This window comes from Physeter macrocephalus, chromosome 18 (genome assembly GCF_002837175.3).
Source record: "Physeter macrocephalus isolate SW-GA chromosome 18, ASM283717v5, whole genome shotgun sequence".
NCBI classification, from domain to species: Eukaryota; Metazoa; Chordata; class Mammalia; order Artiodactyla; family Physeteridae; genus Physeter; species Physeter macrocephalus.
In genome coordinates, this window is record NC_041231.1 from 77,996,035 (window position 1) to 78,017,597 (window position 21,563).

General features: G+C 35.4%; 1 protein-coding gene across 1 annotated transcript in view; it reads right to left on the reverse strand.

The window, feature by feature from the left end:
• SUPT3H (SPT3 homolog, SAGA and STAGA complex component) overlaps positions 1-21,563 on the reverse strand; it is a 441,307-nt gene that overhangs the window by 141,855 nt on the left and 277,889 nt on the right. The window contains exons 4-5 of the mRNA XM_055080057.1: positions 6,469-6,531; positions 3,377-3,467 (exon numbers count right to left, since the gene is read on the reverse strand). Coding sequence (XP_054936032.1) covers positions 3,377-3,467; positions 6,469-6,531 — 154 coding nt within the window. The remainder of the gene's footprint in view (positions 1-3,376; positions 3,468-6,468; positions 6,532-21,563) is intronic.

Here is a 21,563-nt window from a genome sequence, read left to right on the forward strand (position 1 = left end):
TGTTATTGTTTGCTTGTTTGGTTGTTTATTTGTTTAGTGACTTGGCTGGGCTAATTCAGTAAAGTCTCTTTCCCTCTCGGTGCGCAGCCTTGGATGTTGCTCCTCAGAGGGTACAGCCTTGAGCATGTGAACAGTCTCCTCAATCATTAGGGATGACTGTGGTTTTAGTCAAGTTCACTTTATCTGTCACTTTTCCTGATCTCTCCACTAAGTTTCTGGCTAGTGTGACTCTATTGGTATGATACACATCTGTTACCTTCCACTAACTGCTGGCTGACAGTTCTATTGTTTTGATAATACTCTTGGGTATAAATTGCTCCACAGATTGATCTAAATAATTTCAGGTCACTCTGCAGAGTCACGGTTGACCAGACTTTAAGTTTTGCTCTGATCCCAGGAAGACTCTTTTTAGCTATCTCTTTCCTTTGTTAAACTTTTAGCCGGTGCACTGTTTTGTTTGTTGTTACTAGTATCACAGAGTGACCAGCTTCCCCTTAATTCCTCATCACCAGGATCTCCACTGTTTTAAAACACCCTTAGCCATGAACTTCAAATGCTCTTTTCCAAATAGTCAGTCCCTATAGGGAGAGCTGCAGAGCTCTCTGTTATTAAGGGCTGGCTCTCTCTTATAGGCTGAATCTTTGTACTTCTGTACTAGAGCTGGGGTTGGGAATAGCAGGCAGCTTCTCCCTGAAAGACTCTCCTGGATCTAAGAGTGAGGATCTGGACAGAGATGGTAGCCCCTTGTCTTTAAGGCTCGTCTCTTCTGGTGTGAAGCTTATTCCCTGTGAGCAAGCCAGGATGCGGCAAGCAGGGTCCATCTGGGGTAGAGCTTCCCTATGACTAGAAGATGAGAGGAAGGCCCAGTCCCTTTAGCTGTGCTTGCCTAGCACAGAGGTTCTGCAACACAGAGATGAAGGAGATGAGAGATGCTGATCTCCTGCCCCTCTTGGGGTGAACCTGTCACCCTAGACCAGGAGGTACAGAAGCAGGTGCCCATGGTTCTTGGACCCATTTGCCCAGAGTAAAGCTTCTATCATTTTGATCTGGGGCAGCAGGGTGGGAGGGGAGGAGAGAAATGAGGGGAGTATACTGTGGCTCAAACACAACAGACTCTCACTGTTCTTAATGAGATTTAGTAGATTTTTTTGAATATGTTCCTCCATTTGCTGTCTGCCCCTAGGACAATTTCTAAAGATTTTAAACTATTATTTTTAAAATGTTCACCAGTTAAATATGTTTCACTGGGAAAAGAGTCTACCATGTTCCTCACAAGGCCAGTCTAGAACTCCCATCTCAGTATTGGCTGTATTTTACCTGAGTATTTGATCGTACAAATTATATCAATTACAGTGAATCCTTGAAGAACACAGGTTTGAACCGCGTGTATCCACTTACACATGATTTTTTTTCATTAAATACGTACTACAGTACTACGTGACTCTATGAGGTTGGTTTAATCTGGGGACGTGGAACCGCATACATGGAGGGCCAACTGTAAAGTTATAGGCAGATTTGACTGTGCAGACAGTTGGCACCCCTAACCCCTGCATTGTTCAAGGGTCAACTGTATTTTAAAACTTTATATGAGACACACAAGATTAGAAAATTTAAATGATAAAGAGGAGAGGTTTGAAATAAATAAGAAGGAGAGGGCATCAAACTGATATGACAGTGTTAGTAAAACTGAATACTAGTCTCACTACTCTGAGCTTCTTGGTATTCGAAGCATAGTATTAACAGCTATCACTTATTCAGTGGCGGGAATGTATCAGGTGCTTTCCATACATTATGTTGAACTCTCATGGTCAGTAGTATAATTTATGACTTACAAATGAGAAAACTGACCCTCAAGGACACACAGAAAGAAAGCAGAGAACTGGGATTAAGAGGAATTTAGGTCTGTTTTGCTCCAAGTCTGTATTCTTTTTTTTTTTTTTTTTTTTTTTTTTTTTTGCGGTACGGGCGCCTCTCACTGTCGGCGCCTCTCCCGCTGCGGAGCACAGGCTCCGGACGCGCAGGCTCAGCGGCCACGGCTCACGGGCCCAGCCGTTCCGCGGCATGTGGGATCTTCCCGGACCGGGGCACGAACCCATGTCCCCAGCATCGGCAGGCGGACTCCCAACCACTGCGCCACCAGGGAAGCCCTCCAAGTCTGTATTCTTTATGCTCTCCATAAAGGGAAGCATTAAATTCATTTGGAGTTAAATTCTATGAGAACTGCAGGAATATTAAATAGACAACACTGATTAGACATTTGATCAGAATTTTTTTTTGGCATGGCCATTACACTTGCTGACTTATTGAGGATCAATGAAAGTAACTGGTTCTGTTTCAAAGTTAGTTAACTCTTCAGTTGGTTTTGAGCAATCTTCTGGAATTCTGAATACAGTAGAGTTTGTTTAGCTACTTTAGCAGTGTATCTACTAGCAAAGGATACTACTATGCAGTGACTATATTCAGTACAAAATAGATGAATTACTTCAAAAATACAACATATTTATTTTGATTAATAAGTATTAATTAATAATTATCTATTTTCAGCTTATCACTATTTGATTTTGCAGCATAAACGTTTTCTTTAAATATCCTAAAATGGGGAATTGAGTTGGAAAATCAGCTAAGGAAAATTTCCCACTCTGTGTCAGACTTTTTGTTAGATTTCAAACAGCACAGAAATAACACATTAAAATGAGGTGACTTTACATTATAAACCATAGCAGATACTTTCTATAATAAATTAACAAAAAACCATACATGCCAATTTCAAAAATATAATAGTTCTGGCTCCCTCTATTCAGGACAGAAGAATTATGCTTGATAAAATCAGTTATGTTTCAAATCAACACAATTTTCTTAGTTTCATGATATTCCGGTATAAAGCAGGTTATTTTATTTTAAAAAGAATTAAGGGGCTTCCCTGGTGGCGCAGTGGTTGCGCGTCCGCCTGCCGATGCGGGGGAACCGGGTTCGCGCCCCGGTCTGGGAGGATCCCACATGCCGCGGAGCGGCTGGGCCCGTGAGCCATGGCCGCTGGGCCTGCGCGTCCGGAGCCTGTGTTCCGCAACGGGAGAGGCCGCAACAGAGGGAGGCCCGCATACCACAAAAAAAAAAATAAAAATAAAAATAAAAATAAAAAATAAAATAAAATAAAAAAATAAAAAAGAATTAAAATACCAGATTACTCTGAAGTCACATAATTGGAAAATACAAGATGTAACTGCCAACTATATAAATATTTGGACAGTTTCTAAACTACATTATTTAACAGAAGTACATATATTCTACTCTGATGGGAATATCTACATTGACATTGTATAAATGTGTCATCAGCATACATGTGTTATATTGGTTTTAGTTTAGTGCTTTAAGTTACCTTCCAGAAGATCATCCTCGTCGATACCTTTGACAATCTTTGATTTGTAGTCTCGGAAAAACATGTATTTTAGCAGTCTTCTAAGTTTTTTCTATTAAAAATATGAAATAAGTAAATAAAAAACTTTACACATACATTCATTTTACTGATTAAAGACTATTATGATAACTAAATTTAATAACGTGTACCCCAGGACCACTGGGGCGGGGAATACAGCAATTCTCAGCATAGCACTGTGAATACAAAATTTAGTCATCAAATTAAACATAAAAGCTACAACACTAGCATTTTTAAAAGCACTTTTCATTTGCAAGTATCCAGATACTCCAGAATCACAATGATTTTTGTTTTTTTGGTTAAATTCCTTCTGAAGATTGTGATAAACTCTCCCCACTATGTTGAAAATACTGACTTTAATGGAATTTTGTACACATTCAGAACCAAATTTTATTTTTTAAAATGATTTACAAACAGCTAGACAAGGAGTTTGTAACAACTGCTTTAAAAAGCCAAGCACTCTCCTTTTTATTGTTTTTGTTTTATTCTCTGAGAATCTTTTCTTCTATTTAGAGGAGTTGGTTTATGTTTTATATTTCTGGAAAACATTGTGTAATCTGAGAAACATATTTTTATGAAACTCAAAGCTGATGAATGATAGTTGAGTCTTAATGATGGCTTTCTTTAGGTTTATTAGAAGACTATAATACTGTTTAACTTTAAAAGTAACTGATAATACTTTGTCAGCTGTTGTATGCTTACACTTAGAATGGATTATTACTGGTTCCTGGTCTTCATGTTTAAGATTCCTAATGACAGCTGAAATAAATTGTATTTTACAAAGCTCTTTTACATGCATTCTATTTGAAATGTTCAATAGCCCTGAGATACAGACAAATATAATCATCTCCTTTTTATATATAGGGAAACCGAGGTTAAAGATAGTCTCACAACTGGAGCTTATAGCAGGACCAGAAGTAGAACATGACTTCTGAACCCCAGTTTCCTTATTTACAAAGTAAGTAAAGTACTTACCTTAGAGGACAATTGTGAGTAATAAATGAGAAAAATGAGTGAAGCTGCCTAGTGCAGTATGTAAAACATAGTAGGCAGTCAATGACTTCTGCTTGACTATAAACCAGAATTATGAAGAGAAAAAACATATACCTGTATATAGGTGTTTGCTATCCTTTTTTTCTCTTTCCTCTGATTCCTGAAAATTCAGTACTTTAGATTTTATTTTGTCTTACATTAGAGTCATGTAAACTACTTTAAATTCTGTTTGGAACACATCAGCATATAAATAAAATTATTATTTTGAGGAGAAAGATGAGAATACTGGCAACTATCACATTACAGCTAGGCTCTTGGTTGCTAAAAAGGTTCTGATTAACAGTCCTTCTAGACAATAGAAGGGTTTTGACAATCAGTGTGTATTCCTGAAGTTTCCATAGGATTTAAAACTTTGACTTCCCCGAAAGGCAGGAAAAAGTGTCAACGTGGACTATTTTTTGTGCTGGCTTGTTTACCTCTGTCGATGAAAAAGAAAAACTGACTGGACATATTTTGTCAAGTACCGATGCGAACTCCACTGCCCTCCAGCTGCCTTCGTAAAGGATCTTGGCTCAAGGTCCCTGCTCCTGCCAACGGCACCTTCGGGCTCTTTCCTCACAGCACCACTGCTATAAGGTGCCTACTTCTCCGTCTTCCTAATGAAGTCACTAAATCCTGGACATTCTTACTCTTCACCATCTCTCTGAATTCCTCCTTCCCATCCACTTTTAGAGCCATCATACTAATCACAGTTTGCCTTGATTACTGAGCCTGCATCCTGGTTAGTTCCATTCTACATATAGCTGCATGAGTCTCACCCTAGGCAGAAACCTCCACTTCAACAAATCCTACAGCCTCTCCAATCTAATCACACAAGCTTAAAATGCTGTGAGTCTCAAAATGCTTCTTCAACTAAATCATACAGATTTCCTAAACCAGATTATAGCTTCTTGATAGTGAAGACATTTCTTTTCTCTTTATAGTCCTCATACAATACAAGAGTTAATGAACTAAAAATTTATAAAATTTAATGGTAGACTGGTCGAGGTGCAGTTTGTAGATCTCTGAATCCCACTACAGAAGGAAGAGAAGTTTAGTCATCCAAGTTTAGTCAATCTTCAGTCAGTCAGAAGGAAAGGTTTCACAGATATAAAGTAACTGGGTATCACAGAAAGGATGTTAACCAGGATATCCAGAAGGTCAGATGGGATGCCTTCTGATAAAAACCAGAGCCACAAACATACAAAAATGGGTAAATGTAATTAAAATGCCAGGGGAAAACAATGGAGAAATGAAAGATGGAACATTAGGAACTAAGCACTGCGTGCTCACTTGGGTTAGAGTCTACCATAACGTGCTGTGGTTATTCAGTTAGTTTTTCCACATGTAACTTTCTGATGAAAATTTTATTAAAAACATGCAAAATGTCACAAAATATTTTCAAACTAGCTACTCTTGGAAGATAGCTATGACAAAATTATACATGTAAATACCAGCATAAATATTTTAATGCCAGAATTCAAAGAGTAAGAAAGATAGATCTTTAACTATTAAAAAACCTAGATATTATGGTATATATTTATCTTATACAATATTCATCTTGATTGATTTGTTTTTTCCCTTTTAACCAGTATCACAGAAAAAACTCTGTATTTCAAGTGAAAAAACTATACTATGAAAGCCTGTATAAAATTAGAAGAAAAATAAATATGCCACTTAGTTATATCCCTGTTACCAGAACAAAGCGCCTGGTCAATATCTAGTGAACATTATGTAGCAATGAAAATGTCTAAATATATATTCAAGGATAAGTGAGAATTGGTTGTCAGCATACTTTTACATAAGTGCCCTTGTCCATGTAAAAATAAAAAATAAATTCTTTTGTAGTAAACCATTTTGTTATGCAAACTATGAGAACTCAAATATCAGTTCAGCAGTTATGATTACAATGTGAAAGCTATAAAACAAGGGTAGCTTCCTTACATAAGTGTAATTAATCACCAAGCTTGGCATTTCAATACGATGAAATTATTTTATATTACCTTATCTTTGCGTATCAAAAACAGAAGATCTTCAGCAGAGATTACCCTTGCTCCCCGAAGCTGAGAAACTTCAGCAGCTTGCTGTAACTAACAACAAAGGAAATTTTTCTCAATAATCTAAATTAAATATACTATAGTCATGATGTCTCAAGAGAGATAAACATTCTAAGAGTTAAAAACCTTTGGGAATAATCCAGCAATCACAGTACTGCTTTTAAAAGCAAAATGTCTTATGTTTTAAGGTATAAAAAAATGCAATTAAATTAACTTATACGCCCACCTGTAACTGATACAATAAAGAGAAATCCTTGACTTCTTTCATGCAAAAGAAAAATCATATGCAGCTTCCAGAAATGCATTAATGCACCTGAAAATAATTTTATGAAATTTTATCCTCATATCCATGTGAGCAATGGTTTCACTCAGTATCACTAGTTGAATAAGTATATTATTAATCTGAGCTCCCATGCTGGTATGATTTGAAATAGGCCCATTCAGAACTTTAAAAGATCAACAAAAACAGTAGCTGTTTCTAATATCCAAAGGAAAAAAAATAGTTTTAGTTTTGGCAAGTCTTCAGTGGGCAAAGGATTCAGTCCATAAATCATAATACTGGACTGCATTAATTTCTTTCCACACTAATCACATACACACAAAAAGTTAACTGTATCTGGAATGCACAACACAAAACATACTGCATGAAAAGTTAGATTCCCCCTGAAATGTTCATCTGGGCGCTTATATCTACAAAGTTGAGAGTTTTCTGGGATTCAGAAGTCCTAGAAACACAATCTTACTTGAAAATGACCTGGAAAATAAAAGAATGTGAAAAATGATAGTTCTATTTTTTGGCACAGGCAAAATCAGTTTCTTATTTTGATTAGTTAGAAGGAACATAAAATACATCCAGCTGAAAAAAATAAAGATGCTGGAGAAAACACTACAAAAATGTGCCTGTAACTTCTTCCAAATTTGATCAAACCATGGTGATTGCACCAGACCAACTCTATCCAATATTATAAAAATATTTACATATAAAAGCTGTTCCTGAATGCATCTTTCTTTGAAAGGAATAAATCTAACACATATTCCTAAGAACTAATCTTTAAAAAATGACACACTGTTATCTTAACAAGTATAAGAAATCAAATAGTGCATTTGTACTAAAGAAATTCTGAATGGTCAAGAGATTTTGCTAAGTAAGCTTCAAACCTTGTCTAAATACACAGACTACAAAATAGACTATAAACTCCCTATGTGTCAGCCTTACCACTGAATTTCCTGGATACTGGTGGTTGGTATATAAACATAATTCTACCTAAATATAGAAATTTAAATTTAACTGTGAACCATTTAAAAAGAAATCTTGGGGGAAAGGTTTTTAAAAAGATGATATATCTACCCAGAAAGAAACTAAGTTTTCAGTGGGAAAAATGTGAACATATTTTTCTAAAAACTGGAAGAATGTCAGGGAAATATGTGTACATGTGTTTTTTCAAACAAAAACATTTCTATGACAGAATAAAATACACATAATCAATGTGGAGAAGAATATGGGCTCAGTATCCATTTGTCTGGACACAGAGAACCAGGAGGCCGCACTGTCAAGTAACTTTTTATTTTCTTAAATGGAGGATGGTGATGATCTGAAAACTCTAAAATACTATACAGATATAAGTAATTTTACTCATGTTAAGAAAGGACCAGGATAAGTATACCTCCCTAAATTGTCTTCCCAATAAATCAACTGTTTATCCACAATACATGTAAATAATCTGTATTTATAACACTCTCCAAAATGTCAGTGTATAAACACATTCAGCAGGAAAAAAAAGAAGGAAATGGAAAATAAACACATAGAAGAGTTAGCCATTTTAAAACACCTTTTCGAAACCAGTACACAACTATTGTAGAGATCTGGAATTTATGTCACAGTTATGTTGTCATAATTAGCAGGAAAACTTTATCTTTAGCTTTCATCTACCTTATTTACTAATTTCCTTCACCCAACCTAGTACCCTCACTAGCACTGGTACTGCTGGCACTCTCCAGTATGCCTTGGACTCCCACGTAGTGAGTCCTCAGGGCTGAAAGTTATCATTGTGTTACTGCACCGCAAGCCCATCTGGCCCCAACGTGTCCCACACTCCAAAATCACCTCCTCCACACTCTCACCTCCTCTTCGCTACAAAGTGAGGAGGGCAAGCTTCTTAACTAATTACAGTGATCACACTAAAGTGTGTATTGCCCACTGGCTAACTTCTAGAACTTTTGTCTACAATTACCAAAAAGACTAAAGAAACTTCTCTTTAACAACGTAAGCTTAAAAAGCAAGTTAGCAGCTTGGCAGTCCAGTTCCACAGGAGGCTGAGCTCAGGAGCGGTGCACTCAGCGTGAAAACAATACTAGAACCAGGAAACCAAAATCAAGAAATATTTCTAATACCTTCAGTGTTCAAAAAAAAAAAAGTTGATTCTATCAATAGATTGTAAGAAATCCCTCAATTTTTTTAATCCCTGAAAATAAATGGAAGTTACACTTCATTATTCACTGCAGCAAGTCAAGTATTTCTGGCAGTAACTAAAATGACATGAAATGATAGTACATTTTATGATTTTTTTTATTACAATGAAAGTAGTATACATTTAACTGCATTTATAAAATATGCAAGAATTGACAGAGCAGAGGAATCCTTTAAGACCAATTACTGGTTGAATGGGTATACAAATTTTCTTAACTATATGGATAAAGGTATGGTGATAGTAACTTTATAGAGATTTATTTGTAACTTAGTAAAATATTTTGCTAAAAGCATTATTCTACAACAGGAACTCTTTTACAGCATTGATTTGTTTCTGATAAATATTATTTCTATTTTCAAAGTAAATTAAAAATATTATACTTAAGACAACTGTTTCAAAGAAAAAAATTTCCCCTAGCATATTAACACTCATCATGTTTGCATTTTAAATACTTTATGATACTTTATTTGCAGGTTGAGCATAAAAGGTACACTTTAAACTTTACATCTTTGAGCCCACAAATAAATCTCTTCTCAATTTCTCATTTCTATCAATGACACTAACAATCGAACAATTTTTTTTTTTCTCTATTTTATTTTCACCAACTTCTATTGATTTTGTTGTTTTAATTGGCTCAGGGTCTTGAATTTGCTTTCTACTTCCACAGTATTCATCTGAATGTAGGCCTCTGGGGCTTTTTGCTTACTGCTTTCTAAATTTCAATGTCTCCAAGTGGTGATGTACCCTAGATTAAGTGTTAACATGATCTTCCTCAAATATAAGGTCCACAATTCTTGTTCCAGGATCTATGATAATTGAGTGCTATTGACTTCAGTGCAGTCTTTAAAGACTGACTGACTCACAGATTTTTTTCCATATACCTTCATTCTCTTCATTATATTTCTTGTTTTTCTGTCATTATTCTACATCTAAGCTCCAATAATTTCAGTTCTATCTTAAGCCTTTGTGTACTTGTGACAGTTAATTTTATATGTCAACTTGACTGGGTTACAGGGTGCCCAGACATTTGGTCAAATGTTAATTCTCAGTGTGACTGTGAAGGTATTTCTGGATGAGATTAAGATTTGAATCCCTAGGCTGAGTAAAGCAGATTGCCGCTCCCCACCACCAGCCCCTGCTAACGTCAGTGGGCCTCAACCAATCAGTTGAAGAGGTGAATGGAACAAAAAGGCTGAATAAGAGGGAAGTCCTTCTGCCTGACTGCCTTGAACTGGGACACAGACCTTTCCAGCCTTTTGACTTGGACTAAACCGTCTCTTGGTTCTCAGGTTTTTGGATTTGGGCTCGAACTACATTCTGTCTCTCCTGAGTCTCTGGCTTGCCAACTACAGAACTTGGGATTCTCAGCCTCCAAAGCCATGCGAGCCAGTTCCTTATAATAAATCTATCTATCTGTGTACACACACACACACACGTATCCTATTGGTTCCGTTTTTCTGGAGAATCCTACTATAGTACTATACTCGAATTATGAGAAATTCTTGATTCTTTATGGGATGCAGCACTTTCTCCTTTAAAATACAGACTTCAAAATAATTTTCCAAAAAATATAAAAGATCTATGATTATCTTCATACAATAGTGTTCATTACCTAACCTAGGCATGGAACTTACATGCTCAGTTTACAGTATCTTAATTGTACTTGTGAACAAGTTTCTTCTTCATCTTCCTCAACCAGTTAGTTTCCTAATGCTCTCACCTCCCAACTTCCTTCTGAATAATATCTTTAGGTCCAGGACCACCATTCCCCCAACAGGCAGTTTATAAATGTTTGGTAAATGTTGGCAATCCATTTCCCCTTGACTGTTTTCAGTTTTCCCATCTATACTATAAATAAATTGAGCTAGATGAAGTCAATAACCCCCGCAATTGGCTGGGACCCATGTAAATTCAGCAGAAAGATTTCTCTAAAGTTCTAAAAGGTTTCAAAAGTACAGCAAAATCAACTCAATGATTTCACAATCATTAGCATCCTGAAGGTGTTTCATTTTAACCACACTTCTATTGCACCTCTTTCTTTTGGATTCTGGCTAAATCTCTGGATCCTTCCTTTCTGAGAATAAATAGTAAACGAACACATAGTACATATAGGAATTGTTAAAGGCTATGTGATGAAGAGGCAAAATCTTAGGGTAGGTCATCACTTGGCCTAAGATTTATTTGTCTTTCTATCCATTTGTCTATCACACACTAGTTATCGGGCCAGATATGAGGTTATGCTAGGAAAGAACAGCTCTGCTTGCAACCATATTTGTCCGCCACGGATAACCTCAAAGATCCTCTCTGAATCCTTCATGTTGTGACTGAAAGAATTAAGAGATAGGAAAGCTGGACTCCAGTTCTGGCCACTAAGTAACAACATAACTTCAGATACTTCAAATAACTTCCCTAGATTTGTAGGCTTATGTATTCTTTTCCATTTGAAATGGATAAGCAATGATTTTAATGACTAGAAGGAGAGTTAATAAAAAATCTTAGTACTAATAATTTATTAAGCACCTAATTTGCTCTTAGGCAGTACAGGAACTGTTCTATGTGCATTATAAATATTTAATTCTAATTTTAAAATTATTATCTAAGTTAAAATGTATATAACATTAAAAGTCAAATAATACTCTAAGTTTTATAATGACAGACAGAAATACCTAGTCATACTTCTTTCCAATCTGTAATTCTACTTCCAAAGGAAAATACTTTCAACTTTTTTAGCTTGTTCTTCTGTTATTTACCTCCACATTTGAAATACGCTTACAAGGCTGTTTTATATTTCAGCTTTAAATACTATCGATTGACTTTTTACTACGGAAGATGAAGATTTAGTGTTCACAGATGTCTCATATTTACCATCTCCTTCCTCCCCTCTTGATATTATTTTAAAAATGTAACTTTTTGTTAAATTAATATCTAGTGTTTATATTATTATGACTGCATAAACACTGTTACAGCTTGGCCACCATGATCAAATTTCTTTTTATAAATTAAAAAAAAATTTTTTGTAGTTCAGAATTTCCTTTTCTTTTTTTGCTTAATTTATTGTGAATCTAACACTATTTCATCTACATTATTTAAAAGATTTGAAACATGTAAGGATTTCTTTCAATTTCATTGCTTTTGTTTTTCCTCAGAGAGTCATCCGGAGTCTGCCAGACTCCCTTCAACGATTACATTTTGGATTTTTGTTTTCTTGATCCCATTTTGTTCTTAATTTACTTCCTTTATTTTGGTAGAGCACATTCCCTGGAGGTTTCTCTTTTTTGTTTTTGAGCATAGCTATAATAGCTGCTTTATAAAATCCCTGTCTGCCATTTCAGTACCTGGGTCACCTTAGAGTCAGTCACCATTTTGTCTTTTCTCTTGGCTATGAGTCATGCTTCCCTGTTACTTCATATTTGAAGGATAATCTGTGATTTTATCTGAGATATTATAAATGATACATTGTAAGGACTCTGGATTCTGCTATGCTCCTCTGAAGAATACTGACCAATTTTTTTAAACAGGCAGATAAGTAAAATGAATTCAAACTGCAGTATCTATCTCCTTCCTCCAGTGGTGGGCTGCAGCTGAAAAATACCTCTGATAGGTTCCTGAGAAAGGGTGCATGGAAAATAAAGTTTTAAAGATCCTGTATGTCTGAAAATTCATTTATGCCACCCTTATATTCAATTTATAATCTACCTAGATATAGGATTTGAGATTAAAAATCATTTTCTTTCAGAAATTTAAAGACATTGCTCCACTGTCTTCTAGCTTAAAATGTTGTTGTTGAGAAGTCAGGTGCTTTTTTTTTTTTGATTCCTAAGCCTTTAGGTGACTTCCCCCCCACTGCCCACCCCCACCCCCATGAGAAACTTTTACTACTGTTCTCTTTATACCTGAAATTTTAAAATTTCACAGTGCTATGCCTTGGTGAGGCTCTTCCTTCATATATTTTCCTGGTATTCACACAGATACTGTAACCTATATATTCCTGTCCTGCAAGTCCGGGAAATTTTCTGGGATTACTCTGAAAATTTCCTTCCTTCTGTTTTCTGGGTTTTTTTCAGAATATCTATTAATCAAATCCCAGTGGTCTTTGTGCCTGGGATCTCTAATACCGGAGTTCTTTCTATTCAACCTCTCCAGAGATAAACCTACATTGTTTTGTCAGAATGGCAAAGAGGTAGTTGACTGCCTATGTGGTTGTGATAGGGCACTGGAATAAAACTGCTCCTTTACTTTCTACCAGTGCTCCTGTTTCTTCAGAGGTATCTTGAATGCTGATTTTTTTCTAGGTTCCAAGGTTTCATTTTTCTCACATCTGTTAAACCTTTAAGCATTTCTATCCAATTTAAACTTCCATAATTATTTGGTATGTCTCATCTGCTATTTAATCTCCCATTTTATTGATCTTCATAGATTTATGCTTTTAAAAATGATTTTGCTCTCATTTAGTAGGGTTTTGAGAAGGTTTGGAGATAAGCAATGTATCACCTATGTTTAAACAGAAGCTGTTGCTCCTTTTTGTGTGCTGACATTTACTGAATGTACTATCCTATGCTTCCTGCCTTCTATATATCATCTCATTTAACCCTCACAACAAACCTATGAGAGATGTCCAGGTACCCAAAACTGGTACTAATTAATAAATGCTTAACATCAAGCCATTCATCTTTCTCTCCAAGATTAATTTCTTATTCGGAATACAGGAAGGTATGTAAGGCTTAATGAAGTTTTACATTGCATAGAAAATCTACCCACAAAAACATTTATTTGCCTTTCAAAACATTTTCATTGCTGGCAAATAAATGGTTGCCAAAAAAAAAAAGGTTTGGATCAAAACATTCAAGTCAGTTGTTTCATGCAGACACAGCTTAAGGATTGAGAACTCAGCAAATGTTTGAAAGGAAAGAGATTTGTAACTAAATACAGTCAACATTCAGAATACTATAAATGTAAGATATTTGACTTAGTCTTTTCCTATCATATGATCTCCTTATTCTTTTTGGTAACTAGTCTTCCACTGTCTTAGACATTTGAAACATAAACAAGTATATAAATTGATAAAAGATGTGCCTAACGTTTTAGAATTTCATTTTAACTCTTCTTTTTTGAATAGTAAGTCAAACACAGTTAGTCAAGTTTTTAAAAATATGATAAGGCTATAATTATCAGTATCTCATGACTCAAATAATTCATATTTATTTATATATGCATTTTAAAGAATGACCAAGACACAAGCAATATAAGCCTGCAATGCTTAAAACATGTTCAGTGAGAACAGCAACACTGACAAGAAACTAATTCTTTGGTTATTCTTATTTAAATGTGAAAGTGGGAGAACAACAACCATTTGAAAGTTTTCTTTTAAACTATTTTGCATATAAGTTATTCATAAGCAATTTTCAAGTCTAAACACATCACGTTTTAAAGCAAAAGGATATTTTGAAAATTTTTTAAGGTTGAAATTAAAATAATAAACTAGACTATAATTTAAATATTATACTATATACTATACCTTAAATACTATACTATACTATAAATACTATGCTATTAACTAACTACAGTTAACACTATTTAAAATTTATTTACTATTTAACTATTAAAACTAAACTACTACTTAACTATTTAAACTAAAATACAATTAAAATTGTACAAAGATGGTAGCAGATCTTCAATTTGTTCAATGTTATATACAGCTATCTTTCCGTTAGTCAATAACTGAAAAACGACAGTTTACATGTACAAATATGTACATTTCATTTGCACTTCTTAAAATTTTAGAAGGATAATTTCTGGTAGCCTACAAAACGTATACTTTCTTTATCTACAATTAATAATGTCTCTTTTTTTTCTCTGCTTATTTCTTGGCATCTTTGTGCCTCCCTCCATGTTCCCTTCTGTTCACACTTCTTTTTTTTTTTTTTTTGCCGCTCCGCGGCATGTGGGATCTTCCCGGACCGGGGCACGAACCCATGTCCCCTGCATCGGCAGGCGGACTCTCAACCACTGAGCCACCAGGGAAACCCTGTTCACACTTCTAAAAAGGCATCTACCAAAACAACTGTAGCCATTACTTATTTCTCCAAAGGACAAAAAAATAACAAAGATAAGACTCAGTTAATTACTTTTCTTCAGAACGCTACCTAATTTTTCACATGATAACCTGGTTTCATTTCACCCTAGAATGTTTAGGAATAAACACAGGTCTTGTCCTAAATCTTCATGTTTAGATCAGGGTATTAAAAGCGCTGAATTACACCAGACCACACACAGACCAATGTAATGACTGGAAAAATTACCAAATGGAAAGAATAATGTTAAAGAATAATCATGAGGCATGAGGAAAACTGATTTCTAATTTTATCTCTGCTACTATCACCCTTATTTTGACAAAAGCAATTTTATAATTTTGTCTTTTTGTTGAGAAAACATATGGATAAAGTGCCAACTTTAGAATTTTAGAACTGCACCCATGCTGGGTCTCAGAACCTCATCCATGCACAAGGAGGACAAGGGTCTGCTATGAAACTTAGTTAAAGTTTGGTTTTCTCTGTCAGTACTGTGTATCCTGAAGAGAGTTCCAGAGAATTTAGATTACTGCCTCCATTTTAAGATCTAACTAACTCAACAGATTATCTCCATGTAAGGCACTATACAAATTGATTTCACAAGTAGTTTAATAAAGAAGCTTTAAAAAATCATTACTTTAAAAAAGTTTCCAAAACCATCTTAACTTCTTTCCTCTCATAAAATTTTTAAAAATGCCTACAGTTTGATGTTTAAGTGAGATTATATCATGCGGCATATAGTAAGCCCTGAATAAAGGCTATCTACATTTATTTAGAAATGAGAAATTAAATTTCAGGGTCATCATAAAAAAGTTTATAACTTCTAGGCTACTACTGGACTATTACTTAGCACTTATGATTTTACCATAATGTAAATAATTTGTGTGGACAAGTTATATGTATGTGTGTGTGTATATATATATATACACACACACATATATACACACATATATTATTTGTATGTATATACACACTCATATACACATGTGTATATATCACTAGAACCACTTTCTTACAAGTTTTAAGAAAGTAACTCTACCTAAATTTAACGGGGAAAACTATACGGACTTCTTTTGATAGAGAACTAATAGCTTCTCTAATAAATTCTCTTGTGGAATCAACTCACCATGAAATACAATGCATGTGTTAGTGTGCATACATTTTTGAAGCTATACTTTTGAACAGAATAGCTGATCTTTCTCATCCTCAAGTTCTTCAAGTGGGAACTGAACAGATGTAAACAATGAAAAGCCTTTTGGCTTTCCCTTTCTGATTTTAGTATTTAAACCTAGGTGTACTTTACTTTTGGCTCCATAATTAAGCACTTGCATCAATGAGAGAAGAAATAAAAAAGAAGAATGCAAGGAGAAATCGTACAACTTGGTGAGAGGCAGATGGGAGTCAATTTTCAAAGGATCCTCTTAGTTATACCAGTGGAAATGGCAACCAATCCAACTATCTGTATGAGTGTGGCACAGGTGATATAGTTAACTATTCCAGTATCCTATCCAATAGTTCCAGATACATATGAAAGCCAAAGACAGTTGCAAAATGGGATTAAAGTAGTGCAGTTACTAATGCATAGAAGACACTGATCTCTATCCATTTCCACTGTGCCCTATGCTTTTATCACATGATGAGCAGAGGTAATTTGTATATACTTCCCCCTTAGTCTGTCAGAGAAAGTAGCCCTTATTCAAATTTTGTATCCAAACACTGCTTACACAGGCAAACCAATCAATGTTGTATATAGTATTTATCAAATTAGCTGTAGTATATGTAAAACTAAATGAGAATCAGGTTTCCGAGGCTCAGACGTCACTCCCATATTCCACTCAAGAATTAAAAAGGTTATTTATTAAAATGGGCTCAAGAAGGTGATATAGTACAGATCTTGTTACACTTATAGGTCACTGTGAAGATGAGATGAAATGATGTGGGGCAGGCACTTGGAGAGCTACCAAGCAGTCTGCCAGCATAAGATACTGCGTGGGGATGAATAAGGTGGAATAGCAGTTGACATAAGAAAAGAAAAAAAATTTACCGATAATTTGGTAGGCAGAGAAAATTTTAGATTTGCTATTAAAACCCAAACCAAGATATTCTTAAAAGATTCATTCACATCAGACATAAAAGGGTACAACTTTCCAACAATATTCATACAGTCACATCCTAAGAAAGCAGACAACATAGAGAAAATAGAACCCTATGTCCTTCAAAAATGCAAGGTAGATACAACCCAGCAATCCCACTACTGGGCATATACCCTGAGAAAACCATAATTCAAAAAGAGTCATGTACCACAATGTTCACTGCAGCTCTATTTACAATAGCCAGGACATGGAAGCAACCTACGTGTCCATCGAGAGATGAATGGATAAAGAAGATGTGGCACATATATACAATGGAATATTACTCAGCCATAAAAAGAAAGGAAACTGAGTTATTTGTAGTGAGGTGGATGGACCTAGAGTCTGTCATACCATACATAGTGAAGTAAGTCAGAAGGGAAAAACAAATACTGTATGCTAACACATATATATGGAATCTAAAAAAAAAAATGGTTATGAAGAACCTAGGGGCAGGACAGGAATAAAGACACATTTGTAGAGAATGGACTTGAGGACATGGGGAGGGCGAAGGGTAAGCTGGGACGACGTGAGAGAGTGGCGTGGACATATATACGCTACCAAACGTAAAATAGATAGCTAGTGGGAAGCAGCTGCCACAGCACAGGGAGATCAGCTCGGTGCTTTGTGACCACCTAGAGGGGTGGGATAGGGAGGGTGGGAGGGAGGGAGATGCAAGAGGGAGGATATATGGGGATATATGTATATGTATAGCTGATTCACTTTGTCATGCAGCAGAAACTAACAAACCACCGTAAAGCAATTATACTCCAATAAAGATGTTAACAAAAAAATGCAAGGTAGGTGCCACAGCCTCTGAGATCTCCTCTAACTCAAGCACAGACCTCATCATCCCCTTTCCATTGTGCTTCCTGGGGACCTTATATGACTTCAGTCAGCTTACTATTATCACCTTATTTTGTAAAGATCTTTTTACGAGATAAAGGCTTCCCTTCCAGAATGCAAACTCTCTATTAAAACGTGTTAGAAAAAAGTGAGTCGGTAGTTAAGCAATTTGGCAAAAGCCACGTAAAACAAGAAGCGGCATGACTGGTGCGTGGCAATTGGCACAGGGACTGGAGGAAGAAGGCTGAGGACTGCTGATCCTCGTCCGAGCTCTGTGGGAATGTGGCCAATAAGTAAACATAACTGAGACTGTGCTAACCAAAACAAACAAACAAATCCCAGAAAAATAACAGTTATCTTTTAACATCCTTTAACAGGGATGTTAAAAAGAACAAGTGAGGAAGAAAAAATGAACACAGAAAAGATAATGCCTAAAACATAATTATCTGCCCCACCAATATTAGTCTTTTATTTCCTTCTGTGGATTTGTAGGGCAGTGATATTACAAAAAGAGAAGCCACGGAAGGGCAAGGGCAGCCTTTCAAACTGTAGTCGTGTAGGTGAGGCAAAAATGAAATAAGTAAGCATGGAGGTTAAAAATCTATCACTTTTAATTGAACACTGGCCCTTGGTCTGTTCAATACATATTTATTGAGCACCTAGTATAGGCCAACCACTGGGCTTGGAACTGGTCAGAAGCAAAGCAAGCAAGCAAACAACAAGAAAAAAAAATCAAAGCATGGTTCCTAATCTCATAGATTTTATAGACTGTGCTTATTTTTTAGTAAAGATGCATGATAAATAATAGCATATATTACAAAATTTTTATTTAAAATAAGTTAAACAAGTTAATGCTGAAAATCAAAGAATTGGGAAATAAGTACCATAACTTGTATACTGTGGTGAAGAGTCAATCAGCTAACACCTTTGCAAATGTTCCACAAGGAAGCCACACACTACATTAAAGTTATTAATCTGAAAAGAGTCCCAAGACATTGCTACAAATTATCTAAAATGTCTAAAAAAAATATCCTGACTCCATTGGAGTTAGTTCAGTTAAGATATCAGCCATGATTAATTTCCAGCCTAAAGGCAAATCAAATTGTGCCTCCTACTCTCTAATCAGGATTTAGAGAAAACCTCAACTTTTAGAATTTATCTGGCTGAGTCTCAGCTAATGTATGTGTGTCTGGGGCATCTTTGGGGATGACCCACATGGGATTGTTGATAGTTATTTGATGTTTATCAGTCAGGGGTTTGGAAGGAAAAAGCATAGTTAAACCGGGTAGCTGGAGGAAGAGCTGAAACAGAAACTATTTACAAAGATGAGGGGAGGGTTTTGGGAAATTCCAAGGGATAGTGTGGTATCCTCCTGGATCTAACAACAACAGGAAACCACTGTTAAATTAGGCTTAGAGGGTTAAGGGAAAGGCAGTTGTCCTATGAACCTAGAAGCTGGAAAAGTCACCTGACAGGGACACAAGCAACCTTGGCCTTACATTCATACCACTCTCAGGTCTCCTGCTGGCGTCTCCCACTGGCCACACTGAATCAGAAGTGAGAGGGCAAGCAGATTAAAAGAGATGAGCCTCCCAGGTTACAGAAAAGGAGGAAGGGTGAATAGTGGATCTAGAGGGACAAACATGAGATATCCACTATCACGTGAGTCTTCAGATTTATCAAGGATAACCTTACTAGGGCCACTTTTCCCCCAAACACCTAAAGCAGAATGTTTTTCATCCCATTCCAAAAATATTTCTGTTCAGACAACTTAAATATAGAAATGGGTGGGAGGTGTTCTACTCCAAATAAACTATGTGATCCAGCGATAGAAATTGTAATTACAGATTTCAATACTTAATTTTAGAAAGGATAGCACCAATACTAAGAGTAACAAGAACATAAACTAGCATTTATTGAATACACTACAAGATGTCTGACATTTTTTACATATTTTAAAAATCGTTAGTTTTTTTAATCTTCACAAAAATCTTACAGGTTAAGCGATATTAGTATTTTATAGATTTGTTATAGATAAGGAATCAGCAGCTCAGAGCATTAAAATGACTAAGATGGGATTATACCAACTCTCTGTTTCCACTGTATCCCACAGCTAGTAGACAGCTAACTTTTCCATTTTCCTCATGTAAACTATACTTAATAGTATCCTTATATAAAATAATATTTAAATACATAAAATTCAGTAACTCGACCAGTCAACATGTAGCACTTTTCAGGACTTAGAATTAGCAGTTCAATACAGATTTAATGGAGTTTTTAAAGTCTCTGATAAGTTTCTGTAAATATTTTTGTGTAAGCGTGTTTTGTTTTTTGGAGTAGGAAAAGAATTTTTCATATGGCCCATACAGATCTACTCTTAGACACATAGCAATTATTTCAGAAGTCTTAACATGCTATTAAGACAATTATAACAAAACAGAAAGAGACTCACAAATACAGAGGTCAAACTAGTGGTTACCAGAGGGGAGAATGTTGGGGGGAGGGGCAAAATAGGTGAATGGGATTACGTGATACAAACTACTAGATATAAAATTCAAAGTTACAAGAACGTAATGTACAGCACAGGGAATACAGTCAATATTTTATAATAACTTTGTATGGCATATAATCTATAAAAATATCAAATTACTATGTTGTATACCTAAAACTAATAATATAATATTGTAAGTCAACTATACTTCAATAAAATAAAAACTTTAAAATCAAAGTTACCAGTTGATGTTTCAGATCTGATACTGATTGTGTGACCTCGTGCTAAGTCTATTAATGTGTCTTACCTGCAATTTCCCATTTTTAATATGGATGTGATGACATTTATATTTCAGGATTGTGTAAGGACTATATTAAATTATATATGCAAAGTGGCTGGTACCATTTCTCATATCAAATTCTCAAGAAATATTCATTCCTACTGTACCTTAGTCATTTTCTTCCCAAAAGGATGTATGTAGGAGTTAATGTGAAAACGACTAGCACAGAACTTGACTAGAAGCTCTTCTCTCTGCCCCTTTATAGGTAAGGGTGGAGGATGGAAGGGGAATTTTCACCAACTAATTGGATTCAGGTGTCATATACTTATAGATTCTGGTGTTTCCCCTGCCCCTATCAATATTTATGGCATGTATTTGTTTAAATAATTTTTTTTACATATGTATTGCCACAGTCATAGCTATGAATTAGAAACGAAAAACCACCCCAAACAATTTACTTCTGTGATAATGCCACTTGGTAAATAAATATAAGTAATTACTATAGATTAAAAAATAATCGTAAGTAGAAAACTCACTTTGCATTTTTACTTCTCCAACACACTTAACCTAGTATATAGTATAAGTAACTAAGACAAGAAATGAAAAATTAGAGGATTAATCCAGGTCTACCATCCTGAAACAGAAGTCTGGAAGAGAAAAAGGAGGTGAAGAAATAATTCACGAGAACTTCCCAGAACTGAAGAACATAAGATTCCAAACTGAATCTACTAATTGCTCAACACGATGGATGTAAAAGGG